General features: G+C 35.2%; 1 protein-coding gene across 5 annotated transcripts in view; it reads right to left on the bottom strand.

Annotated features, from left to right (window-relative positions):
* Window positions 1-22,033, bottom strand: part of LOC150108743 (twitchin-like) — a 2,666,638-nt gene that overhangs the window by 1,170,164 nt on the left and 1,474,441 nt on the right. For all 5 annotated transcript variants that reach the window (XM_090390962.1, XM_090390961.1, XM_090390964.1 and 2 more), the window contains one exon: window positions 14,573-14,708. In XM_090390962.1, coding sequence (XP_090247088.1) covers window positions 14,573-14,708 — 136 coding nt within the window. The remainder of the gene's footprint in view (window positions 1-14,572; window positions 14,709-22,033) is intronic.

Below are 22,033 nucleotides of genomic sequence, written 5' to 3'. Positions count from 1 at the left end.
CAGAGTAGGAGTGAGAGAAAGTTTTGGGAATGATAGAAGAGGAGAGAGGGAATGAGAGAGAGGTTTGGAAATGATAGAATAGGAGAGTATAGAAACAGTAGAAGACAGGGAATGAGAGAAAAGTATGGGAATGATAGAAGAGGAGCGAATGGGAACAGTAGAAGAGAGGGAATGAGAGAGAGAGTTATGGGAATGATAGAAGAGGAGAGAATGGAAATAGTAAGAGAGAGAAAATGGTAAGAGGTGTAATGTACGGTGACTCAATGATCTGTGGTGTGCAAGATGGGATGCGTGAGGAGTGTTTGCCTGGAGGAACAATAGAAAGTGTGGCTATGGCAATTAAGAAGGGTGAAAGGGTGGATGAGATGATTGCGATGGTAAGAATAAATGACTTGAGAGGTATGGGAGTGGTTTCTTTGTATGGAGGGTGGTTGAACTGTGGAATACATTGCCTGATAGATGTCTGTATGCAGGATGAAAAACCCGAGTTTCCAGGAGAAAAAACCTTGGTACCTCTGTATGAGATCGGCTAACTCACCTTCAACTGAAAAAGTCCATATAAAGATTCTTCCGTCACAACGGGAATTGAACTCGGGCCTTTTCCAATCGAAGGGCACAATATACCATCGTTCTTCCAATTGTGTTACAGAGGCACACTTAAGAAGTTGAAAAAGTTTAAGGTTGATGGATTCTATTTGAATGGTTTTGTGTTGATCATTTAGCAAATTATTATGTGCAGAAAATGCACCAAATCAAAAGTTAATGTAGCTAATGATCAATGGGAGTTTCGAAGCAGGACTGCATAGTGAAACAGGTTGTAGGAGAGGAGAAAGATGGATACAATGTTGAAAAAGTGATTATGCCAGGAAAAGTGATAGAAAATGATGGCCTCAAAGCACATCAGGTATGGTATACTTATGGAAATCTAAGAAGTATTTAAAATAATGGAGCTCAATTTGTTTCATTGATTGAGTCAGTATGCCAAAAGATAATTAGTGTGTAAGTGAAACTTGGTTGCCAGAGGATAATGATTAGCAATAGAAATGGAATGATATACAATTTTCCAGAAGGATAAGGTGAAAAGAGACAAGGCAGTGATGTTAATAATAGTGGAAGAATTATGTTCACCAAGAGAGGGATCTGAAAATGTCAGTACATCAAAAAAATTTAAATCTGTGTAGTATAAATTTGAAATTAAAAGACTAGTATTGCTAATGTGATGGTGTTATAGTACAATGAATGCAGAGAATACTGACAGTGAAATGTTTAGACAAACTGGTTGGGCATGTAAAAAGAAGGTAAAGCGACTGATTAAGGTAATTTCTGATCAATGGAATGTTGAATATGAGGAAAGGTTGAGAAGATGCAATTTACAGAGTCTAGTGGATAGAAGGAAGGGGGGGGGAGATATGATAGAGACCTACAGGTTAGTAAGGGGTTGTTGTAGGATTAATGGGGGAGGAGTTTTACAGAAAATGGAGGAAGATCAGGGGAGAACCAGAGGTCATCTCTGGAAGCTGTATAAGGAGAGTATTAGCTGTATAAGGTGTGAGCAGGGGAGTGAGAAGCAGGTTTTTTACATGCTAAGTTGTGAATGATTGTAATACCTTGCCTGAGAGGATGGTGTCTGCAGAGAATGAGTATGTTTAAGGTGTGGTATGATGAGCTGTGTGTATGACAAAAGGACCTGACCTCCTAGATGAGTCTTTGACACCATATGGTCTTGGAATGATAATAATAATAATAATAACAATAATAATATATTAAAATAAATCATGATGGCATGAAAGAGTTAACAAAAGATGAGCGAGTGGCGTTGTATGGCGACTCCATTATTAAAGGTGTGCTAGAGGATAAAACGCACAAGGTATGTTTTCCAGGCAGGAGTGATTGAGGCATTGAATATGAGGCTGGAACGAGCAAAAGAGTTAATTGTATTAATTGGTACAAATGATTTGAGAGAGAACAAAGAGCATGTCAAAATGAATGTCAGGAGACTGCTTGGAAAGATAAAGGAGAATAGTGTGACAGGAAGGGTAGTCAGTGTGTTGCCTAGGTATGATTGTGGTGAAATGAGGCAGAGAGCAAGGATTATGAATGATATTCTGGCTGAAATGTGTGAGGAGATGGGAGTACAGTTTGTTAATGTGTGGAATGAGTTTGAGGGACGAAGTAAGCTGTATGGGAGCGATGGACTGCATTTGAGTGGTTATGGTGTGAGTCGCTTGGAGAGACTGCTGCTGGAAAGTGGAGAAGTGAATAGAGAGAATGAATCAGATCGAGAGGGGAGTGATGTGGAAGAGCAGGAGAGTAAGACAGGATAGATAGAAGAAGTGGAAATGAATGGGGAAGTGAGTGGCATGAGTATAGAAAATGAGAGAATGGGTGTGCAAGAGGAGCAGGGAAACGGGGAGGCTCAGGGTGGACAGGGATACACAGCGTGAGAAAGGTGGATGCTCCAAGAGGAGGTTAGAGCATGTGTAGGCAGGAAAGTAATGGGATGAACAGGGATCAAAAGGAAACAGATGGAATTGCAAAGAGTTCTAAAATGAAGAAGCAGAAAGGGAAATGGCCCCAGTCCAGCATGGAGAGATCACATCGAGTGAGTGGTATCAGTGGAACTAGCTGTAGATCCAGAAATGAGTTGTTGTGTTTGTATACCAATGCTAGAAGTATAAGAAACAAGGTGGATGAAATGGTTGCACTAATTGCGTCTGTGCACCCAGAGATTGTCGGAATAAGTGAGACAGGGTTAGATGAGGATGACAGCCTGACAGGAATAGAGATGGAAAGGTATGATGTGTTTCGTGAGGATAGAAGGGGTAAAAAGGGAGGGGGAGTGCTATTGATGATAGAGAAAGAGTTATGTCCATACAATGTAGAGATGCAAGAGGGAAATAGGGCCAATGGTTTTGAGGCAGTATGGTGTGAGATAGAGGTGAATAGAATCAAATACTTGATGGAATGTTGTTATAGACCTGGTAGTGGATGGTGGTGATAGTGAAATGTATAGTCAAATAAGCCAAGCAAATAAGAAAAGGGTGATCACTATGGGTGATTTTAATTATGGCAATATAGACTGGAATGAAGAGATAGCAATTGGAAGTAAAGAAAATGAGTTTCTTGAGTTTTTGAGGGATAACTACCTCAGACAGTATGTAACAGAGGGCAAAAGAGGATTAAGGGTCTTGGATTTCGTCATCTCATCGGAGGATGTAATTATCAATGAGGTATCAAATCATCCACCAATTGGTGAAAGTGACCATGAGGTGATTACTTGGGTGGTTGCCAGCAGTGCAAGGACCCCTGTGAAAAAAGGGTATATGTGAAACTACAAGGGGGGTGATTATGAAGAGCTCAGGAGACAGCTTGCAAGGGTAGCATGGAATGAGGAGTTAGCTGGAAAAGAGATCAATGCAGCTTGGGGGATTTTCAAAAAATATTTAGTAGATGCAATGTCAAAATGTATACCATGGGTGAGAAGGTTAAATAAGGTAGGTGTGAGATGGATCAATAAAGAGATTAAACATGCAATACAGAGAAAAAGGGCATTGTGGAGGCAGCATAAGAGAAGTGGAAGTAACCAATTTAATGAGGTCTACAAAGACCAGGCAAGGAGGGTGACTTGGTTGGTGAGAGTAGCTAAAGAGAGGTATGAACAGCAGTTAGCTAATGAAGCTAAAAAGAATCCTAGGGAGTTCTTTTGATATGTAGCCAGCAAAAGAAAGAATGATTATGGAAGGATGACATTGATTGGAGGATATGGTATAAAGACAGCTGTTGCAGAATGTGTGGTGGAGATACTTATTGAGCAGTTCATAAAGATCTTTCAATCTTGTGAATGTGACTTCATGGAGAGATTAGGAGCAGTTGATGATGGGGAGGAGAGACTGACTGTAACTGAGCAAGAGGTGTTTGGGGAGTTGAGTAAACTAGATGTAAATAAGGCTGTGGGACTTGATAATATATCACCGTGTATTCCGAAGGAATGTGCCAGGCAGTTGACACCTGCCTTGACATATTTTTTTTAATACGAGTCTTGCACTTGATCAAGGTCCTAAGGAGTGGAAGGAGGACAAGATTGTGCCACTTCATAAAGGAGGTGATCGAACAACTCAAGCATCAAATTATAGGCCTATCTGTGTGTCAGGTGTTTGTGGTTAACCTTCCTACCGGCTAGGACGTCTATAGACGTCCAACTAAATCTGGATAAGATTCAGCCCACCTGTTTAAAGAACCTGGATAAGAAGTGCAATTTGACTGTCATGTCCATTAGAAGGTGTGATAAACCCTCATGCTGAAGAGAAAGGTTAATCGGATTATCTCCCGTTCGTAGCTGCCTCTCAGTTGCCTATAACAAGAAACGGACTTTCTTGTTCCATGCTGGTGAACTGGATTTTAGTTATATATGATAGACTAAAAATAGAGAAATTATTTATATTTTTGTTTTCTCTTTTTATTGTACAATACAGTTTTAATTTCTGGACAAAATAAAGGTCTTGCATAATTTCTTCACTTAACCAATTTAATTTTTTATTTTTTTGCGCTAATTTTTTTCTAATCGCTACTAGACAAAAGATTTTTCTTTGTTCTCGAAGAAATTAATTCACGATAATTATTTGGAATATTCTTTTAAAAAAGAAAAGAAAACCGGCTGCCGACGTTCCCAGTTATGATTTAAATTTATATTTTCTGCATAATTCAGATATTTTATTCTCCAATTTTTAAAGTAAGCGATACATTTGCTTATTTTTATCATTCAAAATATGTATATCAAATGTGAAATTTCATTTCCATATTTTTACAATAGAATTGAACCCTATTTCACCTCTGATAGTTTAAACCCCCCCCCCCCCCCATTGCATTACTATCACACACCCGAAAACTGTTATGAAACATAGGTACAGTTTTTATTTAATTCGTTATTTTTCTCTAGTAATTGTTCCACATAACTTTAATTTTTCGATACTGAAACTATGTGGTGATTATTATAAATTAGCAAATTATAAATCAGACAATATACATATTTCCTGATTATTATAAATCAGGAAATTATGTGATATTCGGATATAGGTGAAATTAATATTTAAAATCACTGTCATCCTTCAAATGCAATATCAGAATAAAGAAAGTGAAAAACCCGAAGTTTCGAAATACATTTCGAAAGCCCGCTCTCGAAATGTATTGGTCTACAAACTGGATTCTGAACACGCCAATGTTTCGTGATGTTATGACTGAAAAACAATTCAGTCTCATCATGAAGTATTTGCATTTTCAGAATAATGAGGAATACGATCAGGCAACACATCCTTGCCCAGTCCTCAACAAAATTTATGATTTTCTGATGAAAATCCGTCAAAAATGTAGATCACTCTACATTCCTGAGAGAGACTTGAGTATCAATGAAAGCCTTATGCCATTCAAAGGTAGACTGAAATGTAAGCAGTATATTCCCAAAAAGAAAGCGAAGTATGGAGTAAAATTTTTTATGCTTTGCGAATCGGAAAGTGGATATCTTTGGGATATCAAACTTTATACGGGAAAGCAAACTGTAATCGAGCACGATAAATATTCGGATCTCCCCTTGTCGATGCGTGCAGTAATGCAGTTACTAGACCCTTTACTGGGGAAAGGTTACTGCATTATAATGGATAATTACTATATATGTGTCCTGAACTCGCTGATTTGCTTTTACAGCATCTTACAGATAGTTATGGTACTATAAATGCAAAAAGGCGAGATATGCCTCCAGATCTGGCTTCAGGAAAGCTATCGAAGGGGGAAATCCGAACTTATCAGCGAGGGAAAGTCTTTGCACTACGTTCGAAAGACAAAAAAGATGTTTTTCTGCTATCTTCTCTGCACAATCCATCAGCGGAATCCGTGGAGAAGCATGGTTTGAAGAAAGAAAAACCCATTGCTGTGTGTGCATACAACGACACTATGGGTTGAGTCGACAGGTGCGATCAGCAGCTATCATTCTACTCTGTAAAGAGGAAACAGCATAAAAAATATTACAAAAAAGTGTTTGGACATGTTATTTGAATTTTGAAGTGTTTGGATTTTGTTATTTGGAACAGTTTCCTCCTGTACAAGAAAAAATGTTTGTCTACCATAACATATCTAGAATACAGAATAGAAATTGCGAAAGCATTGCTGCATGCACATGCACCTTCTTCAGCAAGCAGAAAAACAGGAAATCCTGCCAGACATCTGAGGTTGAACGCTGCTAACTCCAACCATTATCCCGAATATCTACCACCAACGGCTAATAAAAAAAAACCTCCACGCAAATATTATGTATGTAATAAAAAAAATATCAGAAAGGAAACAAAATTCTGGTGCCCTGAGTGTAAAACTGCTTTGTGTGTTTACCCTTGCTTCAAGGTGTTCCACGCTGTTCAAGAATTTTAAATTCTGAACAGTATGAAATAAAAAATGTTTGTTTTCAAGGCCATCAAAACAGTCCTTTTCAGGACTACAAATATTGATAGAGGGATACCCGAATGCACTGTTTCTTTTTCATCTTGAAGGCTAATTTTTAAGTTCTTTTTATGACACAGAGAAACTGGAAGGAGTATTCCAGGTAAAGTATTTCATCAAAAACAATAAAAAATAATGAAATAAAATCTACCCTATATATATATAAAATGATAAGCTTTTTTATGTCATGTTTATCGAAACTTTTGAAACTCAGGGGCTATCCTGAGTGTCGAGTCTTCAAAATTCGAGTCATCAGAATTCAGGGGCTGAACCACCTTTCGAGTTATCACAATTGAAGGGGAACTGGTCTACCATACTGGAACACGGGGGGTTGGGCATAGCCCCCCTAGTTAATAAATGAAATATATAAATAATAACGGGAACATTTTCACCTTGCCAACACTCAACATTGATGTGATATTGGTTCCAAATTTCTTGTTTCAGATATATATATATATATATATATATATATATTACAAAGTTTTGTAATAAAAATTTCTGCTACAATGAAGTTTGGCAAAATCAACAATATTATTACCACCTTATTTCTGTTTCTCGTGTGGGAGAAACGCGGTAAAATATCACTCTTATAATTATATGAGATGTTATAATGGCAAAAAATAGTAAGAAAAAAGTCATTTGCAGTTTCTCTTCAAAACACAAAGAAAGAACATTGTAAATTCAGCCAGTGGAAACGAAAATACTACATATTTTTCTCCTGTTATCTGATTTTTTTTCTTATAGTTCAAAGAAGAAATCAATGCATATAACATGAAGTCTGCAGGAGGGAAAAAAATCTGGAAATTTGTTATATTATAACGAATAGAGAAATCATGTCAGAAAAATTATTCACGTATGATTCTAATCTCAGCAGACATAACATTTTCTTCTAGATTAGATATCTAAAGTAACTGAACCTTTGCTACTATTTTACTAAAATGAATGGGTATGTTCCCCAAGTGATTTACGTTTGTAACAGCTGTCTTGTGAACGATTTATGAAATAAATTATCTGAAATATCCGCAGATTGCTTAGGTCTATATCCCCCCCCCCAAAAAGGAGATTATGAAACGCATATGCACCTTTTCTTTGAAAATAATTCAAATCCTCTTTTTCAAGATAATTGTATGATTTAATTTCTAATTTTTGATAATAAAAGTGAAACTGATCATTATAAATTAAGCAATTATTTTGGCATAAATAATGTATAAGCATGTAAACGAAATATCAGTATTTCTGTTAGAATATAGGTAATCAACAATCGAAAAGGAAACAAGACATTCTTGACATATTCTGCACTACAGCCTGGGGCACTTTATTGTTCTCCCCTTTCTTCTCAATAGCACTGAGAGTAATAAGCCTTCAACTTTTCCTCCAGCTAAGAGGATATTACCAAGTATTTAGAAGACGTAGATTATTTCAGAAATAGATTCCAGCAGCAGAAAAAGTAATATTTAGATTTTTTTAAAAGAAAAACAACCACAAATAATACTACTGAACTTTCTTTTGTGTGGTATGCATATAAACAATTTTGCATGGTGAAAATATAGCATATTATTTCTAAAATTTCACATAATTTCAGCGGACAGTAGAACAGCTGGTTTTAGATTGCAAATAAATAGAACAGAATTAGAAGTTTCACAATACAATCTGATTGCCATATATCTTTTGTCAAAATGGTAAAATGAAGTAATTGATTTTGAATGCTGTCTAGAAAAGCTTTCAAACCAGTGAGTTCTAGGAGAGGATAAGGAGGGGGGGGGGAAAGCATTAGAAAATCTTCAAAATGAAAAAGGATTTTGAATCATTCCATATATGATATTTTTCACATTATATTTTTAACATATCTACGAGGATGTGCACTAGATATTATCGTAATATGCATAATACAAATAAATAAATAACGAAGGCGAAGAATCACTGCTAAAATATCATTGGATATAAATTTTTGATACCAAAAAGACACACAACTGGAAACCGAGTAATGCAATTTAGCATTTTAACATTTTTTTTTTATTTTGTCTTTATGAATAACAAAAAATCGTTTCTAAAACTGAAATGTGATGATCCATATAATGCTATTTCGCTAGAAACGAAAGAAAAAGGACATATTTATTTCAATAAATATTGTTTAAAAATATAAATATTTCACATAATATTTTCAAAGCAAAACATTTGAAAATTCTGAAATTCGAAAAAAAATTATTCAATTATTATACGTAAAGTGAAAGATCAATCAGTGCAACTCTTCCGGTGCACTGATTTGTAGAATTACCAAGTATTTATAAAACGTAGAATATTTCAGAAATAGCTTCCAGCAGCAGAAGAAGTAATATTTAGATTTTTTTAAAAGAAAAACAACCACAAATAATACTACTGAACTTTCTTTTGTGTGGTATGCATATAAACAATTTTGCATGGTGAAAATATAGCATATTATTTCTAAAATTTCACATAATTTCAGCAGGCAGTAGAACAGCTGGTTTCAGATTGCAAATAAATAGAACAGATTTACAAGCTTCACGATACAATCTGATTGCCGTATATCTTTTGTCAAAATAGTAAAATTAAGTAATTGATTTTGAATGCTGTCTAGAAAAGCTTTCAAACCTGTATTGAAATTTAGAGTAGTTATGCACTTCAGTTCCAGGAGAGAATAAGGAGGGGCGGGGGGAAGCATTAGAAAATCTTCAAAATGAGCAAAAATGTTGAATCATTCCGTATATGATATTTTCCACATTATATTTTCAACATATCTACGAGGTTATGCACTAGATATTATCGTAATATGCATAATACAAATAAATAAATAAATGACGAAGGGGAAGAATCGCTGCTAAAATATCACTGAATATAGATTTTTGATACCAAAAAGACACAATCGGAAACCGAGTGAGGCAATTTAGCATTTTAACATTTTTTTTTTATTTTGTCTTTATGAATAACAAAAAATCGTTTCTAAATCTGAAATGTGATGATCCATATAATGCTATTTCGCTAGAAACGAAAGAAAAAGGACATATTTATTTCAATAAATATTATTTAAAAATATAAATATTTGACATAATATTTTTTGAAAATATTATGTCAAATATTTCAAAGCAAACATTTGAAAATTTTAAAATTCGAAAAAAAATTATTCAATTATTATACGTAAAGTGAAAGAACAATCAGTGCATCTCTTCCGGTGCACTGATTTGTAGAATAAAATACACCAAATTCACTATCACTAAATAGATTCATTACAAAGCTGATCAGTGGGCATTTCAGGATTGATTTTTTTTTAGCATATGTGAAATTGGTTTCAATTTTTGGGAAGAGACACAATAAATCATTTTAGAGGCAAGAAAGGTCAACTAACTTAGGACAGTAAATGAAATTCTAAGCAACACAATAGACGTAAAGACAGGGGGAGGGGACACAAAGGTCGAGCAGCAACAGTTAATCCACTAATGCTATAGAATAGCCGTAACGAGATTAACGGCAGAGGAAGGTAATGGCATGATAAAAGGTAGAATGCCGACGAAGTTTTGATCCATGAAAAAAGCTAGGGAGTGTTGAATATTTCATCCACACCGGCCGGTTGGGAGGTTAAGTTGTTGGAGAAGCTTGTGAGAACTAGAATCCAGAGTTGGGTTGACAACGATGGTATTATCTTTGATGAACAGCATGGATTTGCTAAAGGGAGGTCATGTTTTAGTAATCTACTTACTTATTACAATAAAGTGACTGCTTCCTTGAACAGAGGAGAAGGATACACAGTAATATACTTGGATTTTGCAAAGGCTTTTGATAGAGTACCTCATAGTAAGTTGACAGTCAAAGTAGAGCAGATAGGGTTGGATATTAGATTATTGCATTGGATTGGAGACTGACTATCTGATAGGTATCAAGAAGTTGTGTATGGGAGTGCAATATCCAGGAAAAGGAAAGTCACTAGTGGAGTACCTCAGGGATCTGTTTTAGGGCCATTACTATTTAACTTGTATATTAATGATATTGGCAAAGATTTGGATGGAGATATTCAGTTGTTTGCAGATGATGCAAAGTTGGGACGTACCATAAAGAGTAGTGAAGATGTTGTGGCCTTGCAAGAAGTGGCGATGTGAGTTCAATGTTGCAAAATGTAAGGTTTTAAAATTGGGAAAACAAAGATGGGATGCAGAATTTATGCTTGGTGAGAATATATTGTTGGAAGTAGAGGAAATAAGAGATCTGGGGGTGATAGTGGATAAGGATCTAAAATTTAGGGGACACATCGTCAAAATTGTGAAGGCAACACAAAGACTTCTGGGAATGATGCGGAGGACACTGACGTGTAGAAGTAGGGAGATTCTTGTTCCATTGTATGAGGCTTTGATTAGGCCACACATGGACTATTGTGCCCAGATTTGGTCACCTGGTTTTCAGAAGGATGAAGAGATGTTGGTAAGGGTCCAAAGGTGACGGACTAAGGTAGTTTCTGACCTCTGGAATGTCGAGTATGAGGAAAGATTGAAATGATGTAATTTGCAGAGTCTAGTGGAGAGAAAGAAGAGGGGAGATATGATAGAGACCTACAAGTTGGTAAGGGGTAGTTATAGGATCAATGGTGGAGAAGTTCTATAGAGAATAGTGGGAGATCAGGGGGGAACCAGAGGTCATCCCTGGAAACTGTATAAAGAGGGTGTGAGTAGGGGAGTGAGAGGCAGGTTTTTTTCGTGCAGAGTTGTGAGTGATTGGAATGCCTTGCCTGAGAGTGTGGTGTCTGCAAGGAGTTTGAATGTGTTTAAGACGCGGTATGATGAGATGTGTGTGAGATAAAACGACCTCCTAGATGAGTCTTTGACTCCATGAGGTCTTGTTTAATAATAATAATAATCACCATGCGTATCGAGGATTTAGGCCTAGCATGGCCTGTTCCAGCCTTAGAAGTCATCGTTGAACTGTTTAAGAGGACGTCCTGGTTTTCTTTTCCCTAATGGCTTGTACTTTAAGGCTTGTTTTGATAATCTTTCTCTTTTCATTCTTTGAAAGTTTTCCATCCATTTAGGCTTATATTTTTTAATTTTTTCTATTACTGGTTCTTGGTTTAATTCTTTCATAATTTCGTCATTTCTTTTGTGATCAAATAGGGTATACTTTGCAGTTTTTCTCATAAACTTCATTTTTCTGCTGTTAATAATCTTTGTCTTTTTGTTTTATTGTCCGGATTTCGCTTCCATACATGAAGACTGGTAGGGCTAATGTATTGTATATTTTTAGTCTGGTTTGTTTTTGAACTAGGTTTGGTTTAAATATAGAGTTAATTACACATGTAATTTTTAAATATTTTTCAATTTTTATGTTTATATCTTTTTCATTTTCATATGTGATCATACATCCTAGGTAGTTAAATGAATTCACCTGTTCTAAGATCTTGTTATCTATTACTATTTTAGTTCTTGCTGGATCTTGTCCTTTAAAGGCCATAGTTTTTGATTTTTCTGTCTATATTATCATACCATAATCTTTGGCTGTCTCATTTAGATCTAAAATAGCTTTCTGTAGGTTATCTTCAGAATTTGTAATTATTATTTGGTTGTCGGCAAAAAGGAGAGTGTTTAAGTTCACTGTAGGAGAAAGTTTAATTCCTTGATGTGAATTTTTATTCCATTTTATTATTATTTCATTTAAGTAGATATTAAAAAGAGTTGCTGAGAGGGAACATCCCTGTCAGACCCTTTGGTTTATCTCTCTTGTATATAACAGCTTGTGATTTAATCTTATTTGTATTTGATTATTTTCATATATATTTGTGATAGCTTTTAGGATATTATATGGTATAATGTCTTTCTTCTAATATGTTAAATAATATGTTTCTTTTAACTTTGTCAAATGCTTTTTCAAAGTCAATAAATGTAATATGTGTTTCTAAATTGTATTCTCTTCTTTTCTCTATTATTAATTTTAGGCAAAAGGCCGGGTCTATACATGATTGTCCTTTTCTAAATCCATTCTGTACTTCTAAAATAAAGTTTTCGGAATATTTCATTAGTTTGCTATTTAAGATTCTGCTATATATTTTGTAACAGGAATTTAGTATACTGATACCTCTATAGTTTTTAGGGTCATCTCTATTACCTTTTTTAAAGATAGGAATCACAATTGCTTTTTTCCATTCTATTTGGGGGATACCAGTTGAATAAATTTTATTTAAAAATAATAAGAGTCTTTCTTTGAATCTTGTTTGTTCTTGTGTATTTATATAGTTCTGAACCTAGCTTATCTTCTCCAGGTGATTTTCCATTTCTTGTTTCTTTCAGGCTGATTTCTAATTCTTCTTTAGTTATTTCCTTTTCATTTTCATTGATTCTTTGCCAGTTGTCTTTCTTAAAATATTTGTCTGTCCACAATTCTGTGTAATAGTTTAGAAATTCTTCTAATTTCAATTCAGTGTTTAATTTTATGTTTTCTTTGGTATCTGCATTTAAGTGTTTCAAAATCTTATATACATTGGGTCTTATTTTATATAAATCATGTTCTAAATTAGAAACAAATTTGTTCCATGATTCTCTATGTCTTTTTCTGACTTCTCTTTTAGCTATGGTTCTTATTCTTTTATATTCTATTTCATCTTCTAATCTTTTACTGCTTAACCATTTGTGATAGGCTTCTTTTTTCTTTTTGATTATTTCTTTGATTGTATCATCCCAAATCTTCAGTTTTTCCTTTTATTAAATTTTTTGGTCTTTCCTAAGTTTTCATTTGCTGCTGCATTTAGTATAATTTTTATATTAAGCCATTCTATTTCCATTTCTTCATTTTGTTTTATTTTATCTAGATATTGGTTAATTCTTTGTTCATATAGCTATTGTACATTTGTATCATTCTATAGTCTAGTTTTATAAACAAATGTTTCAATTTTTCTTTCTGTTCTTGTTACTTGTAGCCATTTAGGTGATAATCTTAATTTTATTTTAACAAGGAAGTGGTGACTGCTTATTTCATATCCTTTGTGAACTCTAACATCTAGTGAAAATTTTGATGTCTTTTCATTTAATATAAAATAATCTAATATTGATTTCCATCCTCTTGCTGCCCAAGTATATTTATGTATGTCTTTATGTTTATAGAAGGAATTCATTATTTTTAGGTTATTATAAACTACAAAGTCAATCAATTTTTTTACCATTCCTGTTTAGAGTGTGTTCTCCATGTATTCCTATGTTATTATTAATTTTCGTGTTTCCAATTCTTGCATTTAAGTCTCCTGCTAAAATTACGTAATAATTTTTATTTATTTTGTTATATATGTTTTGTAGCTGATTATAAAAGTCAATATTATCCTGTTCTCTTCCTTCTTCTGGGGCATATAAATCAATTATTGTTAAATAGCATCTATCTATTTTTCTTCTAGCTTCTATTATTCTTTCATTCCATAATTTATAATGTTTTAACTGTTTTGAAAAGGAGTTATGAATCCCAATCATGACTCCTGCTTGTGCTCTCTAGTCTCTGTCGACTCCACTGTATATCACATTAAAATTTTCGGTTCTCATCATTCCTTTTAATTTCTTTTCTGTTTCAGTGATTACTGCTATTTTAAAATTCCTTTCATTTAATAGTTGGTCTAATTCTATTTCTTTATATGCTATTCCTCTTGCATTCCACTTTGCTATGTGTATTATATTTTCTCGTTTCCATTTTTGTTTTACTTTTTCCATTCCAGGGCCATTTACCATAGATTCAATCCGATTATGTTTTTCTGTTAGCTTACAAGTAGAATTATGTTCTCCATGTCAGGGGACTAGCCTGACGATGGAATAGTTCAGTGGTAGGGCTGCTACCATAAGGCTTCTGAACTAACCTTCCGAATTTAAACCCACAGAAGGAATAGGATATATTGAAGGCGGAAAGAGTAGATAAATATGTAATATAAAGTACATAAATAAATAAATATGTATATATATATATATATATATATATATATATATATATATTTTTTTTTTTTAAAGAAAAAAACAAATTTACTAAATTCTAATACTGCTGTTTTATCTATGTGATACTATATATACTTTGAAGAACATTTCATTCTTTCATATAAAAGATAATATTTACATAAACATGCCTTAGTTTATCTTTCTTTTCAATTATATAGCTTGTTAAGGGGGCACCACCATCACTTTCAGGAGGGGTCCATTTTAATTTAACAAAATCTTTATCATAGTCTTCAATCTCCGGTGTTCCAGGTTTTCCAGGTTGATCTACCAAAAAATAAAAAAAAATAAAATGCATACATGAAATGAAAATTAAACAAAAGTTTAATTTTTTTTTTTAATGATTTAAAGAAAACTATAAATAAATAATAGTATTGATGTTATTTTGAAGCATTTGTGGAGTCACTAAAATTGTCTGAAGAGATTCTGCATTTCATGCATTATAATATCTATGAAACATCCCTCAAATTCTTTCAGTCAGTGCATTCACCTAACTCTTCCATCACATTCACTTCATTTGCTACTTTGTATATAAAATTAACTATCTGCATATAAAATTAACTAACAATTTTTAAGGAAAGACAACATATACTATTATGTTAATTAAAAAACTTTAATTAATATTTCCTATATTTCGGTAATGTTACATTACCATCTTCAGAGAACATAAAATTAATGAAATGTGCACTCAGGCACTAACACTGAACAAATATGGCTGAAGACAACAACTGAAGTCAGTCCTAGAGTCCTGAAAGATGCCACTTAGTGGGCTAAATTGGGTAGTAGTCTTCACTGTTGGGCTGATGTTCTAAGAATGCAAGCTTCCCATATTTGGGGGGAGTCTCATGCATCCAAATTTGTTGAGGTTTAGGGAGTTTTTAGAGTAGGGGCTGATTCCAGGAATAATCTCTCATATTTATACTTGCTACGATGTGGTAAGGTAGCTTTCTTCCAGCGTATTTTGTGGCGGGTGTCCAAAGAATGGTCAGCAAATCCTGAGTGGCTGTATTGATGGAAACGGATATAATCCTTATGTTCAGATATCCTGATATTAGCTGTCATGCCTGTTTGGCCATAGTAAGACAGTTTGCAACTACAAGGGACCAAATGAAACCAAATATAAAAAATGAAAAAACTTTCTACAAGTAGCTCTAATCCAGAGTATTTTAATAAGCTGTGGTGCCTTTTTACTACTTGTAAAATTACTTGGTATCTTTAGCATATATTATACCCAAGGTAAAAAACTTTTCACATCTTTCTCTCATCCAGAGATTCTTAATAAGGTCAAAGCACCTTGTGGCAACTTGCATAGGTAAAATTGATAAGCTCTGTATTACTTAAACCTTGGCATTTCAGAGTCTGCCTACTCACTGATGAGACCTCAATAAAGGTTGAAACCAGTCTGAGTAGTGACCCCACCCATAATGTATGACATCATACATCTCCTAGGAGACGTGTTTTACATTTATGGGAAATACTAAGGAAAGCGATCAGAACTTAATCCATCTTTACCATGAGTTGCCTTGGTGTTGCAACACCACCATAAATCTTGAACCACGTTCGGGCACAAACTTGACTTACTTGGCTGTTTTGCTTACTTGGGAAAAAGGATTAAAACCAAGGTTATAAAATTACTTGGTATCTTTAACACACACACACACACACACATATATATATAATATATATATAACATAATTATGTGTGAGTGTGTGTGTGTGTGTGTGTGTGTGTGTGTGTGTGTGTGTGTGTGTGTGTGTGTGTGTGTGTGTGTGAGAGATAATCGGCTTTTACTCGGTTGTTGTGATACATTTTAAAAACATAGATTTAATGACTAAAAACCGAGATAACTGATAAAGATTTTAATCAAAATAATACGACTAGTTTCAGCTTATAACAGCCTTCCTCAGGTATTTATTCTTAAAGGACAAGAATAGTAATAAACATTGAAGTATCAAAACAAACTGGAAATTACAGGTAAAAATTGCCACACATAATCGATAATACATTGATAAAAGATCTCATGTAACTGCATTATCCAGTCATGTTCTTCTTTCAAATAATCCTAATTATGATCAACAAAGCCACTCCGTTTGCTGGGATAGATCAGAAAATATCTTTCGCTGTGATGATGAGTTTGAGAGGAAAATTGTAGAATCAAGAGAAATCCTGCTGAACCCTGTCCACTTAAACAACAACTTGAGTTATAACATCCCAGATAACCATGCTGCAGTTATTCAATATTGGCGTTCACATGAACCTGCACGCACACGCGCAATAAACAATGGCACGCCTGTTAGAACAACTTGAAAAAATACAACGTTTTTTATGTATCAATTATGTGTGGCAACGCTTACCTGTAATTTCCAGTTTGTTTTGATACTTCAATGTTTATTACTATTCTTGTCCTTTAAGAATACCTGAGGAAGGTTGTTATAAGCCGAAACTAGTCATATTATTCTTATTCAAATCTTTATCAGTTATCTCGGTTTTCAGTCATTCAATCTATGTTTTTAAAATATATATATATATTTATTTATTTATTTAGCATATGGCTCACACATGAAAAGTTACATTACATTAATCCTTAATATATATATGGACACAGTAATAGACACATGTACAATAAGAAGACATAATACAGTCATAAAAGAGACACTCAAAAATCAAGAATATGCTACAACTGAATGTCTAGGTTGATTATCCAGTCGACTGCACTTGGTGTAGCATGGATGAAGTCTGACAGGTTTCCACTGTATGCACGTAGGACACATTTTGCTATAATATGATTAATTGTCTGGCGGGGTGATCCACAGTCGCACCTGAGTGAGGCAATCATGCCTCATTTGTAAAGGTGGTCTGCACATCTGCCATGGTGGGTGCGGATTCGGTGAAGGGCAGACCAAGTTTTCCAAGGTAGGTCAAAACCCGAAGTTATCTGTGTTGGGTCCACTAATTCCTGGAAGATCCCTGTTGAAGTGTTACACCAGGACTCTTTCCACTTCTCCTTCATGTTGAAGCTTGTCTCTGCAAGATTTTTTGCTGTTAAGATTGGAGGGTGCCTTGACTTTAGCCTGCTTATTTCTAGGGGTGGGATGTCTTCATGGATTGGAAGATTTTGGATTTCCATGATTTTGATGTATTCATGTAGAAGAAAGTTGGATCTGCAGATGTATGGAGGCAGGATGTTGCTTAGCACTGGGAACCAGTAGGTTGGGGTTGATTTTACAGTTCCAGAAATAAGGCGCATAGTGGTGTTAAGCTGGGCATCAACTAAATACACATGGGCGCTGTTCAGCCATATGGGTGAGCAGTATTCAGCTAGAGAAAACGAGGCCAAGAGCAGTGCAGTGAAGCGTTGTTGCTGAGGCACCCCAAGTTGTTCCACATAGTTTTTGCAGTATATTATTGTATATATATATATATATATATAAAATCAGCATCCTAATATAAAATTCACAGTTGAACTTGAATATGATAATTCCCTACCATTCCTGGATATAAAACTTTCACACTGCTCTGGAAAATTTAGAATCTCAATGTATAGAAAACCTATGCAAACTAATAGATATCTTCAGTCAGTTCCCATCATTTTCCTCCACAAAAAATTGGAACTATCTGTACTTGGGACATAGAGCACGCTCTTTTCTGAATGACCCAGATGAACTTCAAAAAGAAATTAATTAACTCTCACATCTTTAGATAAAATGGATATTCTGATAAAACCATTAAAAAATTCCTTCCAAATCCTCCTAGCCACCGCACTGAAGAAATAACCAATAACTTTAAGGGTAACATCTCCATCCCATACATCAGTTCAGTTTCCAAAATATTAACTAAAGTTCTTAAGAAGTACAACATCAAGACCTTATTCACTACTCTTCCAAAAATCCGCTCACTAGTAAACCATCCAAAGCCTCATCATCATAATCTGAAATATCCTGGCTCATATAAGATATGGTGTGATTGTAATATCCCTTATTTTGGTCAAACAAATAAATCTATTGAATTACGTATGGAGGAACACAAGAGAAACATCTCTTACAAAAGAACACATGCCAGTGCTTTGTCTAGTCATGCACTATTCTCGAACAATCCTGATGATGAACACTAGGATCATTCAGTCTGCTGGGATAGATCCGAAAACATCTTTCATTGCCACGATGAGTTTGAAAGAAAAATTGTGGAGTCCAAAGAAATCATCCTTAATCGTGAATATTTAAATAACAATTTGAGTTACAACATCCCTGATAGCCACTCTGCTGTTGTTCAGTACTGGTGTTCATGAGAGTATGCAAGCACGCACTCAACAAACAATGCCACGTTTGAAAGAACGACTTAAATGTAAATACAACGTTTTTTCATGTCAATTATGTACTGCAATCAATTTTCCTGTGCTTCTCAGTTTTAAACTTCGGTGCTTTTATTGCTGTTTCCTATTTTTAGAAGACACCTGAAGAAGGTTGTCAAAAGTCGAAACTAGTAGTGTTTTATATCATGAAAGCCTTACAATTATTCTCGGTTTTAGTCATTAAATCTCTTTATAAAATATATATATATGACTTCTGCATCACTTCTACGTTGTTATCTCTATGGATCAGGTCTCACTGATATGGAAACTTGCTAGGAGCATTATTCTGTTTTGGTGATTTTTTGTCTCCATGATGGCCGAAATTCCTTAGTGTTTCCTCCTTGTTATCGTGGATGATCTCCCGCATGCATAATAAGTTGATATTTACTTTCTATTTTGCTGCAGTTGTGAGGTCACAGACTGGGAGCCTCGAGTATCTCACAGTCCTCTGGCTAAGGCCAAGGTCCGTTTTACTGCAGACTTGTTTCATTTTTGAACATTAATCTTCACTACTGGCGGCTCACTTTCAGTACAGGGTGGGAGAAACCTATTTTCCTAGCAGTTTTTCACCTCCTTTAATTTTGCTAGCTCAATATTTTGAACAGGATTCCTCTTAACAGGCACTTATAGTGGGGGATCTTTTTCTTTTTCGTGGTACTATCAGATGGACAGTGTGTGATACTTTGCCCACTCTAACATTTTCTTAGTGCACGAATTTTTGCTGGCACTAATTTCTAATTTAGTGTGGGATATTTGTAGACACTTCTAAATTGTGGAATTTCAATTTTACTTTTCTTCTTACAATTTCTGCAACTGCTAGTACAGAAAGACAACTCATTACAGGATTTACAACCTTTCATTCATTTCATTCAGATTTACAGATAGTCCCCATTCCACCCATAGAGAGGACTCTCAGCAAGATTATTAGATCAGAAGAGCTAAGACAAATTACTTAAGTATTAAAAAATATTAAAAGAAATAGTAGAAGCAGAAAACATTTTTTCCTACAATCTCTGGGGGGAGGGAATATGTAGTGGTCATAAAAGACAGGGAAACATGAGACAAGCTTTTAAAAGATTTCAATTTTGAAGGCAAATGAAAGTCTGGCTGCAGGAAAGGTGCCCATGGAATGGAAGGAAGGTAAGATAGTGCCATTGAATAAGGGCGGTAGCAGACTGGAAGTGTCTAATTACAGGCCAGTTTGTATGTCATCAGTAGTTAGTAAGATCTTGGAGAAAGTAGTGAGGGACCATATACAGCATTGGGCAGATAAGGGTAATGTTATCAGTGAGAGTCAACATGGATTTGTGAAGGGGCGCTCTTGTTTTATCAATATGCTTGCCTTTTATGATTACAAGATCATTAGATGAGGGAAAGGCATATACTGCCATTTTCCTAGAATTAGCAAAGGCATTTGACAGGGTGCCACATGATAAGCTGATATTTAAATTGCAGCACGTGGGTCTGGATGTAAGATTGGTCAACTGGATTCAGGATTGGCTGTCCGATAGGTATCAGAGAGTTGTGTATGGTGGAGCAATATCAAAGAGGCAGAAGGTTACAAGTGGGGTTCCACAGGGATCAGTACTGGACCTATATTGTTTAACCTTTATATCAATGACATTGTCTGTGGACTGCAAGGGGATATTCGGTTGTTTGCAGATGATGCTAAGCTGGAAAGGGTTATTAGTAATAGTGCAGATGTGGTAGCCCTGCAAGAGGATTTGAATAAGCTAGACATATGGGCAAATGATTGGGGGTTATCGGTTTAACCACCTTACCAGCCGTTATGGATCAAATACGCATCCGCATATGCTTCGTATCCATCATATATTTCATTGTTATAACAATGAAATTACAATTTTAATAAGCACTTCGCATCCATGATAAAGTGAACATCTATAGCCGTCTTGGCCGGTAGCGTGGTTAATGCAGCAAAATGTAAGGTCTTGAGTTTTGGGACACTGCATACTCTATTGGAGGAGCTATACTGGAGGAAGAAGGGAAGACAAGAGATCTGGGTTTGATGATTGATAGAAACCTGAAATTTAGGGAACATATTGCAAAGGTAGTGCAGGTAACTCAGAGGATTACTGCAATAATGAGAAGGACACTGACCTGCAGAGATAAAAAGGCTATCATTCCGTTGAATAAGTCTCTGATCAGACCAAACTTAGACTATTGTTCTCAGATCTGGTCTCCAGGATTTGAAGGGGATAAATTAACTGTGGAAAGGGTACAAAGGCAGATAACAAAGATGGTGTCGGGACTGTACAATGTTAGTTATGAGGATCGGCTGAGGAAGTGTTGACTGCAGTGTTTGGTGGATAGAAGGAGAGGTGATATGATTGAGATTAAACTGTTGAGACTGGAGAGTCTCAACGGTTGACACTGGAGAGTTGACACTGGAGAGTTCTTTCGCTTGGTTGAACAGCAGGAAGGAGTCATGACAAGGGGCCATCCCTGGAAGTTACAAAAGGAAACTGTGAGAAAGAGGATGAGGAATGGTTTCTTTGCATGGAGGGGGGGTTGAACCATGGAATGCATTGCCTGATGGGGTGGTGAGAGCGAGAACGGTCAATGCATTTAAGGAGTGGTATGATAGCCTTTGTGTTTCCTAGGAGTGACCTCCCTTGATGATCGATGAGTCTTGATAGACTTGTGTTTCTTAGAAATGACCTCCCTCGATGAGTCTTTTGACTCCATGGAGGCCTGAATAATAATAATAAAAAGGTAGCCAAATTAAAAGAATTAAAATAAAAAGATTTCCAATGGAATGTCTGGAAAATAACAATGACATACTGGTGCAAACATTTTTCAAATGGGGCAAGATAAAAAAGAGAATATCCTTAGTAAATGGTATTTGGGAGAAGTTCACATTTACTATGGAGATGAAGACACCTGTCCCTAATTTCACATACACTAGGTCCTCTCATGAGTCATGATAAACTACCCAAGCATACATAAAAGCAATACTTATACATGGTTCTATAGAACATCTTGGACATAGCTGTCCAAAATCAAAGTGCTTGAATTACCTTGAATTTGATCATATTTCATATTACTGCTAAAAACCATGTCAAAAATGTAGATAGTTCTGAACATCGTTTCACCTTTTGTCCATTAAGACTATTTTCAAAGTGAGTTGGTGCACCAACAGACAAGATCTTACTAAAACAATAACAAAAAACGAAAACAAGCATAGTAACTGCAGAGCAATTTTCAGTGCTTAAAGTTCAAACAC

This window comes from Typopeltis vanoorti, chromosome 3, assembly GCF_054136105.1.
Source record: "Typopeltis vanoorti isolate ZY-2024b chromosome 3, IOZ_Tvanoo_1.0, whole genome shotgun sequence".
Classification (NCBI taxonomy): Eukaryota; Metazoa; Arthropoda; class Arachnida; order Uropygi; family Thelyphonidae; genus Typopeltis; species Typopeltis vanoorti.
The sequence above is the reverse complement of the archived record's forward strand: the minus strand, read 5'-3'. Positions and strand labels throughout refer to the sequence as shown.